Genomic DNA, 15,268 nt, shown 5'->3' with positions numbered 1-15,268 from the left:
ACTAATTTAATGCGAGCACTGTCGCGGAGAATGGCTCTAAAGCTTTCCTCATAATATTATTTTCGCGTTCGTAAAACAGAAAAGAACTTATAATGTTAAAGACATTTTATTACACTCGCGCGACCAGATGTATGCTTCATCGATTTCTGAATGTTAAAACTTCAATTATCGCGAAAACAGTGAATTCATCAGTAGAAGCCTGGAGGTTCAGAAAAAAATCCTCACTTTCCCCGGACAGTGGTCTCGCGTACAATAGTTGAATGTCGAAAATTGACGGGATAAAAATTTTGCCGCTGCTTGAATGAATAGCATGTCAGGACCATCGCGATGGAGAACAAGTAGTAACTGTCACGATAATGTCAGCCGACATTCAGCAGACGCGGCTCTTCCGTGGTGAACTCTCGATGAATTTCTTCTTTCACGATAATGCGCAACTCTACATTTTAATTAGTGATAGCGGGGAATAATCTCTAGCTTCAACACTGCTTTCGTAAGCCCATATTTCAATCAATAACAGCTTAACAATAATCTCCACAACGCTCTATTCCTTCGCAGGATTACGCCTACGTCGGACATCGGACATTATAATAATTAAAATGAAAATAAAGTCGCACGCGTATCATAAATATGCAATCACAGATTCACAAATAAATATGCAAAATGACATGTGCATCCCGATTCTACAAATAGTGCGCACTAGCCGTGATGTATTAATTATAATATTAATGTAATATATTACCATATCCTACACGACAGTGCTTGGAATTTCAGTAAATAATTGTCATTTCTCGCAGATGAAATGATCGCGTCTAGATCGCGCGGATTAGCGCACTATTCATGACGACGTGACACATTTTGGGCATGATACGTTTCAACGGAATCCGGATATTCCTCATGCGAACTTTATGGGATCAGAACGAAAATTATATAGCTTTGGAAACAGAATCGATTCTCGTGGCGCCGATGTTGGATTAATATTCTATATGCTCCGCTAGCGGACGTGGTAAAACGCAGGGTCGACGGACGTGGTAAAACATCGGACTTTATCAGGTGTATCGTATGACGAGGGGCTGTCCAACTGCACGCAGAGCGTTCCCTGCCGTGCGTCGATATAACGCAGAATCGCGAGCGGGATATGAAAAGCTGGAAAAAAGATGGGAACATTTTCAATTACGCGGGAAGACGAATGAGGAGAACCGCAAAGGAATGAGAAAACGATCGGCCAGAACGCTGCGGCAATTAAATAACGAAAAAAATTGAAAAAGAATGACAATGCAGCGAGAAAGAGATAGGAATGACGCAGAAACGAGTGAAAGATGAGACGAACAAATTGAAACGGGGAAATGAAGGGAGAAATTGCGCAAGCGAGATAAGGAGTGTTAAGGGATGCGCGATTATGCTAAATAACGAGTTGAATACGCATCAAGCGCGATTGCTCGCGAGGTATTCTCGGTACCGCGGATAAGGAAAAAAGTACGACGCTGATATTCTTATTAAGGATGCAGCTCCGACCGTAATTCGCTTAAGTTGGCGATCCGTTGCCTACTTCTCGTAATTAGATCTCTCGTAGCTCGTGGGGGCGAAGTTTGTATCGGCTGGCGCCAGTACAACTCGACCCGCGAAAGTTAGGTGTTAACTAACTTGCGGCCTCCGCAAGGATACGATGGAGATAAGGAGAAGATTCAGTGCGGACAAGTGTTCGCAACGCGGATACCAGCCGCAGAAATGTCATGTACCGGCACGTAAATACATTCCACAGGAATAATCCCGCGAAAATTGCCCTCGAGGGGACGATGTTCTCTTGCAATTTTTAACATTTCTCAAACCATTGAAAAATGTCGAAATTTGACATAATTTCTAGTGATTTATCTTCTAACTTTTATTCAAGTATCTTTTATCTGAGTTCTCACTGAAGTGAAAGAATTGACATAAAAGTATATACTTTTCTCAAATTTTCAATTTAAAGATAATACCTTGACACTGTAGGAGCAGTGGCACTACTTATAAAGTAGCGCTTTGAGACACTTGAGAATCTCTTCAACGTTGCAGCAGCAGTAACGTGCATCATAAATCCTGACGCCTTGGCCCATCGGCGCCGGGGGTGGTACGCGTCTCGCGTCGTTAATGTTGCCGCAGTTAATGCCGACGCACGCATCGAGGCGTTAAGGGAAGCTGCGTGATACACGGGCATTAGCATTAGGCGCGATTAAGCGAACGATAAACCCCGGCAGATGGGAACTGAATGGGATTATCCTCCGCCGTGCTGTTTATGATACGGTGGAGAGAAGTACCAAAACGTTGCTAATATAAATTTATTAAAATTTATTTTAATATAAATTAATATAAATAATAAAATTATTATTTTATTTCGTGTGTTGCGTCTGCTCTCACGGCGATGCGATACAACTCGAGCGATTCAAGAGTGATGCAAACACATTCTCGCGAATCGGCATATAGGATATAACGCGGAAGTCACTGTGAAATCATACGTTCCTCGTATCCCTAGCAACAAGGAGGATCTGGGGGAGCGCAATCCTCGCGTGTGGGGATGAAAGTTAATCGAAAGAAGCGAGGTGACTTTGGCGCTCCCGCAACGCTTTCGACCATAGCTCGTTCGTTCACGTTCCCTTACTCTCTCTTTTTTTGCTTTTTAAACAAAGTTTCATAAAGTTTAAAGTGTAAAGAAAACAGTTAAAGTTTCCCTGCAATTTATGGGGATAGTTTAGTGCACGAGCAGTTCGGTATTAACACAGCGTTGATTTACACAAATTAGTAAAGAGAGGAGAAGCCTTTTGATATCTAATTTGCTTAGAAGTTTCGTGGTATCATTTCCGACACAACGGGGAAAACGGAGTAAAAATATAGATAAATATAAAAAAATGTTAAGATATCGTATACTTACGGGTTCCATCGAAACGAGTTGCGATGGTATCCAAGAAAGTGTTCTGTGGAGCGAGGAGGCCCTTCCTGACCGGCATTGGGGCCGCTCCACCGCGCTGTAAAGCGCACGAACCTGCAAATGCACGAATCGCTGTAATCGGATTATCTGTATGAAACGAATCAACGGCGCGTGAAAGGCATCACCGGCGATCTTTATGCATCTCGATGAAATCCTCGCTCATTCTCCCGCGCGTTGAGAATCGGGTTGTCGCGTCATTGTACAATCTCGTATATTTACGTTGGAAAATACGAGGTTCTTTGCCAAATCCCATAAGTCAACGTTATTCGACGCTCGCCATTAGTAGACGGAGTGTCCGTTCCGTAACGCGCCTCCGTCCCAATTCCCGACACGTTACGTTAGATATTTTCCCCGCAGCTAATCCAATCGCCTCTATATTTTCCCGTAACCGAGAAATCATTGACCGCTCGCGGGAAACCAGGTTATACCGCTGCGTCTTGCATACCGTGGAAATATATATGCAAATTAGTCGAGCTCGTTATTACGTGCCTTCGGGGGTGCGTGACCACCTGTGTATCCGCGACGAATCAATTATAAAAATTCACGATCTAGAAACGGGAGTACCATCCGCGTATATTTTTTGCAGTAATGTTACATAATATGGAATCAAAGGCCCGAGTTGCTTTAACGTAAATGTTATTTACTTTGTACGTGATTCTTCTGCGGAGAAAAGTCGCTGGAACGCACGAATGATATTTTCTTTCTCTCTGGACATTCGACCGTTTTATCATTTATTCATATATATTATTTATCACATATGCGATACCATTGTTGCGGCATATATTTGATAACGTTCGCACGACGTGATCGAGAACGTTGCACGTTGCGTAAGCTTGCAATGTAATAAATACTTATGACCTCGCGCTCAAATTCTTACGTTATTTGCCGATAATAGAAATTCTATTGGTGGTAATGTGTTCCGATGTTTCGCGTGCATACGCCTAGGATAAATTATTCTAGTCTCGCGCACGCGTTGCCACATGTGCCCGACATTCTTTTAATGTACTTTCAGAACGGATGAGACCCATATAGCTATACAATTTTTCGCATTTAACGTGAAAACGCGATTTTCCCTCTTAGCGTTAATCATGGAAAATCGCCTGCGTTTTCCGGAAGAATCACAATCATTTGAAAAGATCCCGCTCGCTCGCTATAGAGAGAAATCTTTCTTGAATACATAAAAGAAAAAGAAACGGAAATAAACACGTGAATAATGCGAGAAATGTATGTGCAGTTCTGTTCCGACAAATAGTGCGAACCGAAATAATTCCAAATAAATTGCGTTCATTAAACGGATGAATAAAAAGTTGCGATGACCTTAATTCGCATTTCGCGCAAACCGCCATTAAAATATTATACACTGGTCTGGCGCATGGTCAGAGAGAGAAATTGCACACATTTTGATAATTGGCTGTTAAATTACTGTAGTATTTGTAGACTATATTTGCATTTGAAAGGGTGACTGTATTAATTATTTACCCGCAAGATTTACTAAACCAGATTGATGCACAAACTGAGGAATCGCGGATATCCAAACTTGTGCAACACATGTACACCATTCTGCACATGAGAAATACGTTATATCAGATAATATTAATTACCTATGAACTGAACAACATTGAAACAAGCATGAAACTGGAAATTTTCTGCATGTGAAGGAGAGCGAGAAAAAGAAGAAGATATATGATACCCTTTTATTAAAAAGCAACATGCAATTATCGTTCACTTAGTATTTTAAGTGAGCACAGCTTGTTGCTTTAATAACAGTTATTTAAAGAAATCGAAAGTAACTCGATTAAATCTAAATTGCTCATAACGAAATAACATTGTTTCATTTTGTGTGCTGCAGCAGTGCGAGAACTGATTTCTCACGAAAGTTCGTTGATCATCCTCAAGAAGAATAGCGTGGAAAAGTGAGAGTCATTTTTTTCATTTCGCGAATGAACTTCCTTCACCAACAGGTTGTTTCATTGGCACGCGAAGAGCTAAAACCTTCTTCGGGAGACTCCGCGTGTAATATTTCGTGCTGCTAATGGAGTCTCTCACTGAATAAATTACACAATTACAAATCGAAAAATGAACTCATAGAAATGATAATTCCACGAATCGTTATGCAAATCAACGATCTCTCCGCGTTTTCTTCACTACTACAGAAGCTTCCAGGACAATCCCTCGAAATGAAAATCATATAACAATATTCAACAGTACTTTCGTTACTCCCGCTATTCCTCAGCTACGCGCATCAACCACGGAAAATTTCTGACAGGCCGTTAATTATTCTCTTCGATGATACTAACCTTTTGTCGAGAAAGAGCGATCTCTGCTCACTGTCCCCGCATCTTCGGGTCACCAACACTGTTCGCGATCACACCGATCCTCGAAGTCTGTCGATTTCTCCCTCCGCGATTCAGAGGTATGATGATCGCGTTCGTTATCAACAGATACACTATCTCGATACTGACTCTGAACTGACTCGGTGGCAGCGCGATGACCAGACCAGAGCAACTCGGGGCGCGCACCGGCCGCGCGACTCGTTCGCTGGCGATCGCGTAACTGACCGAGAACCAAGGGGAGAGATTCCGTCTGTCCCGTCTGGCCCGGGCTCTCCTGGCTGACTTGCGCCCCTCGCGCCCAGGCGCAACATGTGGTAAACCGTGGGTAGCTAACAGACACGCGCGTCCTGCCTGTATAGGTGAGGCACACGAGCGTGCACCTTCGATAAGTGTGCACCCCCGTTACGTCCCGCGGCACCCCGTGCTGTGCCCTCCGCGCGACTACCCGCCGTGGGGGTGTACACGCACGCGCGCGCGCGCACGTGTGTATCAAAAATCTGAGCGATCATTATTCTGGTCGAAAATTCAACACTTTATCATCGTTCCGAGTGGTTTAAGTGGTTCTTTTTGAACCCGAACCAGTCGTTATCCACGATTTCGACTATTTGGCCGCTGCGAGCCGCATTTTTACTGCGCAATGTGTTTAGAGGGAGTTTAATGTGCTGGTGAGATATTGTTTGCAATGTTAATGTGATGATGAAATATTGATGCAGGATTGTAATTGCCGATTAATGAAGAAAAGAAGAAGCTTTTACGATCGTCGGTCTTTCCGCGCATTATTTAATTTTGCTATCTCGTCGGGAAAAATTCCGGATATTGGTCCGAACGAAAAATCAGCGCGGCTTATCGTTAAGCTAAAACAAAGACTCACCGTGTGACACTGACGGATCACCGGAAGAGCACTCTCTTCTCCCCACGATGACACATCCGTTATTTCGTTCACGTCGACGCGTGACGCGCGTTCGTCCAAATGGTGCCCGCTTACCTTGCAAAAAGAAACGATCCGTCCCGCGTCGAATATATTTTCGTTCGCTTTATTTCGCTCGGCACTTTACGACACGCGTTACGGCGCTTTTACGCACGACTCTAAGCTTACCTTATTTCTCAAGGTCGGGACACGATTGGCAAAGATATATTCTTCTCTCGTGGCTCGAGAACATCCGGTTCGTTGCGCGACCCTTCAGAGCGCTTTGAAAAACCGGATCTCTCAGGCTGCTTGAAACGAGAAACGGGGTAAAGTATCATTCAGCACATGAGGGATGTTCAGCCGGGGTAGATCGACTTTTTCGTAGGCAGGAAGGCGTCCGCGCACCGCGCCGCGTCGGTCTATATCGAATAAACCGTTGCTGCAGGTCAGTTTGATAGTATTGTATAACGCGCTCATATCGAAGAGGGTCGATGACTGTATTCGCGTGCCAACCCTTCATGAACAGATCGTGCAATCCGCAACCGTTCCCGTTTTAGATCTCCATCACAAAAAAAAAACGTTAACAGGACAGACACTAAAATAATCCATGGTTCGGTGACTGTAAATTTCGAGATACAGAATACCGCTCGATATAAGATCGAAATTGGATATTGCGGATCGGACGACCGATCTATCGGAGAACGATGCAATATCCCGTTACGTTAAGTCGCGGTTGAACGAGAATCCTATAGAAATAAAGCGTGGAGGATTTCTAGATTCACGGAAATTCCGCGCTGATGGGAAACTCGCGGGATAAATTCGAGAATCGCGAATTAAAGAGGCGTACGTTGCGCCGGTATCCGCCGCCGGAAACGAAATCGGGACGTTCGAGCTTAATCAAGAGCGATGGCGGTCGGTAGCGATGGTGTCGTTACCCTCCCCGAGAAATGGATGTTTATCCGTTAGGTCGTCGCCTCTTTACGTCGCTCGAAGGGTGATGTATCGCTCCCCGTGCGCCATCACGTCGGGCAGAATTTTCAAGAAGAGGCCATCACGCTCGGCCGCACGAGCACGCGTCCAAGAATACCGGCCTTCGGCTGACGGCAATTGTAAAAGCCGCGACCTAATTTTATAAAACCGCGTTTTCCGTCGCACCGATACCAGCGCACGGTTAAACCCTTGTGCCTTCACGTATTTTTCCAAGGGAGGATTACGTTGGAAGCGATAAGGTAAACGGCTGCAGTAATTTTACCGCAGTTATCTCGTGGCTCGACGTTTTGATACACTTTTTTTTATAGTCCCTGGCTGCTGTGTTTCTCCGCGTCCTTTGTAAACTGCACGCGAAACTAAAAATCTCCATGAAAAACGGCGCGCGGTATCGATTTAGCGTGCTTATTGAATTGTCAATATAACTAATATAAATTTTTACATATTTATATACATATTTTAATAATATTAATACAAACTTGTATTAGACACGGATTTGTATATGTATATGTGTGTGCATCTCTTTAATCGCGATTAGAACGTGCAACATTTTGATACGACTTTCGATGCTACTTTAATCACAAAAACCTCAGACATACATAATACGTTTCTTTTCCTCGAATCAACATTCGATGCGAGCAACTGCAAAAAAAGAACCGATGTGCAATTTGCAGAGAGATCGTAAGCGCAAGTTTTATATAGGGACAGCACAGCGCACGGATAACGCGTAGTCACGAAGCATGGAGGGTCCACGTAATCGATACTTTACTGCTTCGAGAGAACGTCTCTGTAGACAGATAGGCAAAAACGAAAAAGTCAGGGAAAAAACGAAACGGAAGGTGGCCGCGCGCCCAGCTTCGCACACGGGATATTTAATGAACAAATAAAAACTCATTCGCACGAACAGCTGCGATCGTAACTTTAACGAATTTCATCGTTTACGAGCGGGGTCGTAATCCTAATTGTTCCCTCCGCTTTTACGCGACCGTTCGTCCGCGCTTCTCCCGCAATAATTATTCTTTTAGTTACTTTGCCGTACGGTTTCTGTATACGGTTTCGAATCGTTTATAGGCCTCCACCTATTTCGTACGGTCAACTGATAATTAATAATAATAATAATAATAACTGATAATTAATTAAATGCTACCAGTAATGAAATGCTCAGACATAGAGTGGAAGACAATATTTATCTGAACGCGATCGTTTATGATCTCTGTAGAGATTTGTTGGTATTCCCGGCTAAAACTGCGGTGCCTTTCCCGGAAAGATGAAGCGTCTTTTAAACGCGGTGGCTTCACCGCGCGGCAGGACGTGTGCCGTAAATTTCAAAAAGCTGGCAAGCCAGTAATACGAACGGATACTCCGGAACCTTATACATTATTCAAGCGAAAACGAGCGGTAAAGGAAGAAAGGCGAGGATATAGAAGGGCGGCCGAAATCACGAAATCAATCAAAATTCAGCCACGCTCGGAATCGCCGACAATCGCGTTATTTATCCACGAAATCGAACGTATTGACGGGTCCTGCGGATAGCGCGGACCGAGTATTCCCAAGCGAGTATCCGCGCGTAATTGACGCGTGATCGAAGGGGATGTCGGCGAATCGCGTGCTATACGGTATCCGGATTCGATTAGAATTAGCGATCTCGGCGAGATAGATTTGCTTAACGAATTAAGCGAGACGTGCGCGTGGCGCTGAAACTGCCGCCGCACGTTGGCCGCATGACCGGATAACAAAGTTAGTCGGCAGTTACGGAGCGGATTCAGCGGAATTCAGTCAAACGGATTCTCGCCGCGCAGGAATGTCCCGCACGTGACGCGAAAGTGTCGCGGAAACTAAAAAGAGAAACGCTTGAAGAAAAATCGCGAAGCGCGTTACCCGGGGGAAGATACCCTTTTATCTACAACGGAAACGCTCTGAAGGCACCCTTGTCTTATCGGTCTTTGTTATCTCGGCTCTTGTGGCCAAGCAGGCACGTTAGCGCACATAACGCGCGTCGACGAGCGTCTGCCATCGGCGGTTCTCGTCTCTAAGCTGAGGCGCGAGCCGCTATCGATATCGCCCGTGTGCCCAATCTGGAAACCGTGTTACAGGTGAAACCAGCGAGCGCGCCCTTAATATCGCCACCTCGTTCCACCCGTCTTCACCACCGCCGCCGCCGCCGCTCGTTTGCTCGTTCACGAATGGTGCCAGGTGCAATGACTGGCCGACGTTAGAGCGACATTAAACGTCGTCGGCTGCCGCATTGCCGATGTCGTGCCGACCGTAACCGCGGCACGCGGTGAAGCACATGCATCCCGCTCTCTTTCGCTTTCTCCCTCTCTCTCTGTCTCTGTCTCTTTTTCCAGGTCTCTCTTTCTTCCACCCCCTGATGCACCCTCGTCGGCACAGGCCACCGACTTTCTGAACCCTTAAGGGGTGGATGGACTTATCGACCTGATGCCAGTCAGGCCTACCACCCTCGATGCCCCCGACGCTTCAATCACGCGTTGTTCCGACAATCGTTTGGAAATTGGACCTGGCTTGCTATTCTTCGTTATCCGTCCGGAACATTATCCTGCTGATCGTCCGGTAAACATCCTGTCCGCTATTTCAGCTGGCCTCGGAATAGATAGCTACATAAACATTATTATCTCGTGATGACAAAGGGGGGCCCCTTAATCGCCGAACGAGCAATCTTGCAGGCATTACGGCGGAGTCCCGGTAGCGGGGAGTCTGCCATCGGAGGAGAACGTTAAATTCCTCGCAATCAGGACCGGGAAATTAATCATCTCCATAGATCCAATCATCGAGAGGACACAAATATACCTGCATCAGAATTTTGCCATTTTAATTCATAATTAAGCGTACGGAGCAGCAGCTCGTAAATAGATATAATAACGAACCGGAAAAGATCCGCATGGATTTCTGTCACGTAGCTTATTGTTCCAGCTCCCTCGAGTATAACGATAGCCGTGAGTTCCTTAAGATCGTTTCTCTTATTACGCTACCTCCGCCCTGCGACGCCGAGCAACCCAGTTGAAGCGAACCGTTGCAATAACGACGACGATGACGAAGAAGACGATGAGGGTCGCATGAAATTAGAACGCCGCATTCGCGTGGGTCGCCGCGTCGAGTCTCTCTCTCTCTCTCTCTCTCTCTCCTTCTGCTGATGGGACATCAATAGGAATAATACGGGGTGCTGCACGATGCGACGGGAGATACATAGGTAGACCGTGGGGAGTGTAACGACCTTTTACACCCCTGCAGCAGGCAGCGGGATCGATGTTCTCGAACTCCGGGGTGAACTCTCTCATCCGCTGGCGCGGCCCGGTCGTTTCCGCCATGGGCCGTGTCCTACTTTTACGATCGCGTTTCGCAGTCGCGCGAATGTTGCCCTGTGGTCTTGCTTTTCACGTCGTGTCACGGCTTTGCACGGCCCGCCGATGTTGTTCGACGTACCGCGGATACGCGGCCGCGACGTGCGATCGATCCTCCGCATTCGCCAGATCGAGTTGATACCTGCGACATGTCTCTCAATCGAGAATTTTCTTTAAATAGACTACCGGTTTTGGTATCTTCGTGGCAGGTGTCGGTGGCGCAGATAACATTTTACGCTTCGGGAACTCGAGCGCTACACAATTGGCAATTCTAAGAATAAAACCGCGTGCCTGTATCGGTTCCCCTTAGAAATCAGAATTCGCTTTGTGTAATATTTAATATGAATATATGTAATATTTCAGAAGGAGCATTCTGAATTTTAAGAGACATCTATAACATAATAAACATTTATTCAAAAATTTAGTTTGAACAAAACATGGAACTGCAAATGAGAAAAATCAATGCTAAATAAAGATTCACAGAATGCTTCTCAAAATAATCCCTCCTGTTTTTTGTAATATCGCAGTCGATAAACGGTCCCAAGCAGTAGCGATAGATTATCTGATCTCCAAGTGTTTGCATTTGCGTTTATTCCAGTTTCATATTATGTTACTACAGGAATATATTGTTGCAACGTGAACATACTCATATATATGTATACATATATATGAACTGCTCTCTCGTCAGTAAAAATTCTTAAGCGTAACACAGTATACAACATAAGAATGGAACGTGCCAAGAGCGCATAATATATAAAACATTTCGCCATAAATATATATATATATATATATATATATATATATATGTATATATAGAAATGTATTCATCGATTACCTGATCGAAATAATTATGTACATTTGATTACAAGATACAAAATCGGTAAACATCGCCAGAAAAACCAGCCTATTTGATAGGAATCATGATTTCTGCGACATGTTTTAACAAATCTTCTTTAAATAAAAACAAGTTTTGAAATTCTCCTTATCCCAAGAGAATACAGTATTTAGACTTGAACAGTATACGGAATAGAATATTTCGCATCGGAAATTCTGTGAAATATTAATTCTTGAAGGGAAACGTTCATTTTTGTCTCCATGTTATCTTTCGGCAAGTTTGTCGCAATGCGTCTGTATAGTGACACGCAAGTCTAACGAAAGCACCGTATATCGCGCCCACTGAACATACTTTTGCGTAAATGCACACGATACGATCTGAATTAGAAATGCATATTTCTATTGTAAAGTACTTGCAATTTATCAGTGTATCGCTCATGATGTAATAAAGTATTATCCGAGAATAAAAATCTCATATATTGTATGGCAGTAATATTCAACATGCATATATAAAGGGAAACATCTCTTTTTGCTTGCGATTCAGTAATTTAACGCAATAATTTTACCAGATATAATTTTACCAGATATAATTTTACGAGATTCAAATCTCAGAACAATTTTGATATCACGATCTTATTATCACGACGATATTATCACCATAATCGATGTACATTAGTATAATCGTTCCTCGCGAGTTCACTGTAATTCTCAATATTAAACAATTTTTCCAATATATTAATTTAAATTATTTTCCATGCTCTATGCTTATCGCTAATCTAGGTCAGTTAAAGACAATTTCAGTTCATCCCTCGACTACTATCTCTACGCTAACAGCGCACTAGAAAATTATTATTCTCACTTTATGTTTGTAACTAACACTAAACCTTAAAATAACTAACTTTAAATGTGAATTTAACGTCTCATACTCGTAATATTGAAACAATTGCAACGACGGGCCGAATCACATTATGCGTTCTTAATTTACATATCGAGGTCAAATATCAGATCATTCTTAAATTCCAGTTGAACCCCATCCTTCGTGTCTTTACTCGACGTTTCGGTCTGCACGTCTTCGATAGGTTTTTCCTCAAAGCTGGATTTACGTTTATGCGAAGGATGCTTGTCGTTCGTATTAGATTTTGCGATCTCAATATTAGCGGTTCTTTGCTGATGCGAATGTTTATCGCGAGCAAGTATAGGCTTCACGCTTTCAGAAGCTTCGTTGCTCGTAAGACGTTTGTAGTGCGCCTTGTACTTGTCCCGCTCCTCGGTCTCGGAATTTTCACTCTCGCTCATTCGGCGTTCGTGCGCCCGTTTCTTGTTTCGCAGTTTGCGCTGGTTCTTCTTGCGCTGTCCAAGAATGCTCGAGTTGGATCTACAAAACGATAACATCATTTATATGATTTATTAATAAATTATACGGAGTTATACGAACGTTTATTCATACTTATCCACGTCAGCTCGTCAGATTTGTTACAATACCTGAACAACTGCCGCGAAACCACGTCGTTGAATCGCACCGTTTTCTTCAAACTGGAGCAATCCGATTCGGAATTAATGTCGTGTACGGAATCGTAATGATAATCCGTGCACGATGCAGGAAGGCTCGCTTCATCGGCGCTCGACTCGGACACCGATCGCGAGAAGTTACGGGCGCGATGCGACTTCAGTATCCCCTTCGAGTGCCTCGCGCTGCTACTGCTGCTTGCCAATTCGTCACCGCTGCTTTCTGAAACCGAGCGAGCTTTCTCCATGCGCCTTTGTTGCAATATCGTAACTTGCTTTTCCTCTTGCTGGTCCTCTTCGTCATCAGAATCCTGCTGATTTGAACGAATATTTATAACGACGCCATCGTCTTGCGATTGCACAGAGATTTGTCTTTCAACCTGCGGCTCGTCTGCTGGAAGCGCCTACAAAGACATTAAACACTGGTCAGAAAAAAACTCTTAGAAATTTACAAATAAATATATTTTAGTGTCTTACCATTAATTCTTTGATCCTGCTCGTAAATAATGCTGTTGTAGGAAGATCTTTCGCTTCCATAAATTCTGTATCTACTCCAACAAAGTATTGCTTTACATTGTCAACATCCTTCACGATGATGCTAAATATGACATTATTATCCCACGGTTCAATCATCAGAGTTTCCGGTTCGACACAGCCGTTTTCTATTTTAAGACACAACGAATAATATTGCGGAAAGAATCCGGCACCTAATGATGTCAGCAAGATATGTATCCCTACGTTACTATCTAGAATTTTGTGGCGTACCGTATTGGGATTCACGTTTTTCACGTTTATAGTAACGACTAACTGATTATTGTAAATATTACAAGCGTACGCGGGAAGATTATACTTAACACTAGGTTTCATAAATGCGTCGACAACCGCTGTCGTATCACTAGTCCGTAAAGCAGTGTTTTCGCATGTATTTATTACCTCACTCGCTTTGTCAGAATTTTCACTTTCGCACACCCTTTCGCACTCTTTTACTAACTCGATTTTGCTATCGAAGAAATTCTCCCCATTTTTGGATTCTTCCACTATAAGACTGTTCTGATTGCACTCAATTTTGCTGTCCGCTCTGTTTCCGTTCTCCGTTATTGGCACTGGTAGTCGAACAACCGGCAATGTTACAATTAATTTCTTGTATTTTGAATCAAACTTAGCGTTTCCGTTATCCCCGTCTACAGGGTACGGCAGTGGTAGATTCAGCAGATACTTGGCAGGTTTTTCACTTTTCACAGTAAGAGATTTTTCCTGTACGTCGAGCGTTGCGTCACTGGCGTTTTTCAACAACGGCAAGTCTATGGTGATCGCCAGTTTCTTCGGAACTGCGGCATACATCTTTGCATCATTGCTCAATACAAAATCCTCCATCTCGATGTCGGACTGATGCTTTATGAAGAACTTGGGTGTGGTGTAGTTTTCACTCATAGGCTTCTCTTGTTTGTTTTGGTAATACGTCGTAGCTGGTGCAGCACGCTGCGGTTTCTCTTCCTTCTTCTTAAAATGCTTCTCCCGGTTCTCGTCGTAACTTGCCATTATTTTTTGATAAATTTCTGGCTCCATATCCACTGGCTCCTTCGGTGGCTCCTTTGAAGGTTTCCTTATCACCGTAGGATAGGACACTCCCTTGAAACTGATCTTGGGAAACTTGAGGTTCTTTCTGTCCAGTTTCACCTAATGAAACATCAATCAAGATGATGTATAACTGCAATTGAAATAAAAATGTAACGCACAGTCTTCGATGCAAGTACATACCTTGAAATTACTCTCCACACCGTCCATCGCTGTGTTATTAACGATCTCGCGGAATCGGGCGTTCTTGGACGCAAGGTAGATGGTGTCCGGGTGGAAGACCACGTCGAACACCATGCAGCGCACGTTCTTCTTGTCAAGGTCATCGCGAGGAGGTATCAGCGTGTACGGAATCGACCACTGCAGACCACGGTGGCCTTGCTCGTAGGACGGCTGACTGGTGGGTCGCGCGACGATCTCGTTCTTGCTGATATTCAGGAAGCACTTGCTGTCGCCGTTCACGCTGGTCTTTATGACGTAACCGGGCTCGGGGTTAACGAACGTCACGTCCACTCCTCGCTCCTTCTCGAGCTGGGTGATCTCCTTCTCGTAGATCTTCCGATTGTCCGGATCGGTCACCTCCTCCGCGTACTCGATCAGCAACTTGCGAAACTCCTCCTTCTTCAGGCACTCGGTTATGTTCCTCAGCTCGTCTCGCGTCACATCCAAATCCTCCCAGTCTTTCTTGCGAGTCTCGTACACGTCCATCTTACGTCGTACGTGTTTACAAATAGATCCGTCGCGACCGTCGCTACTGGAAGATCGCGAAGAACGCCCAGCACGTGGTTCGCCGCGCCACCGCACCGGC

At 44.3% G+C, this 15,268-nt stretch overlaps 2 protein-coding genes across 4 annotated transcripts in view; both read right to left on the bottom strand.

Moving 5' to 3' along the window:
• The window catches only part of LOC105274750 (potassium voltage-gated channel subfamily H member 8), a 28,804-nt gene extending 23,254 nt beyond the window's left edge, over positions 1-5,550 (bottom strand). For 2 of the 3 annotated variants that reach the window (XM_011331119.3, XM_011331120.3), the window contains exons 1-2: positions 5,257-5,550; positions 2,903-3,013 (exon numbers count right to left, since the gene is read on the bottom strand). In XM_011331119.3, coding sequence (XP_011329421.1) covers positions 2,903-2,978 — 76 coding nt within the window. In that variant the 5' untranslated portion in view covers positions 2,979-3,013; positions 5,257-5,550. The remainder of the gene's footprint in view (positions 1-2,902; positions 3,014-5,256) is intronic. The other variant, XM_011331118.3, reaches the window with a different exon arrangement.
• Positions 5,551-11,115: 5,565 nt separating this feature from the next.
• Positions 11,116-15,258, bottom strand: LOC105274752 (protein kintoun). The gene is made up of 4 exons (XM_011331121.3): positions 14,644-15,258; positions 13,363-14,562; positions 12,862-13,289; positions 11,116-12,754 (listed from the first exon to the last, which is right to left on the bottom strand). The coding sequence occupies exons 1-4, from the start codon at positions 15,166-15,168 to the stop codon at positions 12,361-12,363; spliced, it is 2,547 nt and encodes an 848-aa protein (XP_011329423.1). The 5' UTR covers positions 15,169-15,258; the 3' UTR covers positions 11,116-12,360.
• Positions 15,259-15,268: the final 10 nt, after the last annotated feature.

The sequence above is a fragment of the Ooceraea biroi genome, chromosome 10 (genome assembly GCF_003672135.1).
Source record: "Ooceraea biroi isolate clonal line C1 chromosome 10, Obir_v5.4, whole genome shotgun sequence".
Lineage (NCBI taxonomy): Eukaryota > Metazoa > Arthropoda > Insecta > Hymenoptera > Formicidae > Ooceraea > Ooceraea biroi.
This window is presented reverse-complemented; position numbering and strand designations above follow the sequence as displayed.

Coding starts and splice junctions, on each gene's coding strand:
- LOC105274752 (XM_011331121.3), bottom strand. CDS start 15,168: ATGGACGTGTACGAGACTCGCAAGAAAGACTGGGAGGATTTGGATGTG. Junction 14,563..14,643: donor GTGTGGAGAGTAATTTCAAG/GTATGTACTTGC, acceptor ATGTTTCATTAG/GTGAAACTGGACAGAAAGAA. Junction 12,755..12,861: donor GTTTCGCGGCAGTTGTTCAG/GTATTGTAACAA, acceptor ATCGTTTTGTAG/ATCCAACTCGAGCATTCTTG.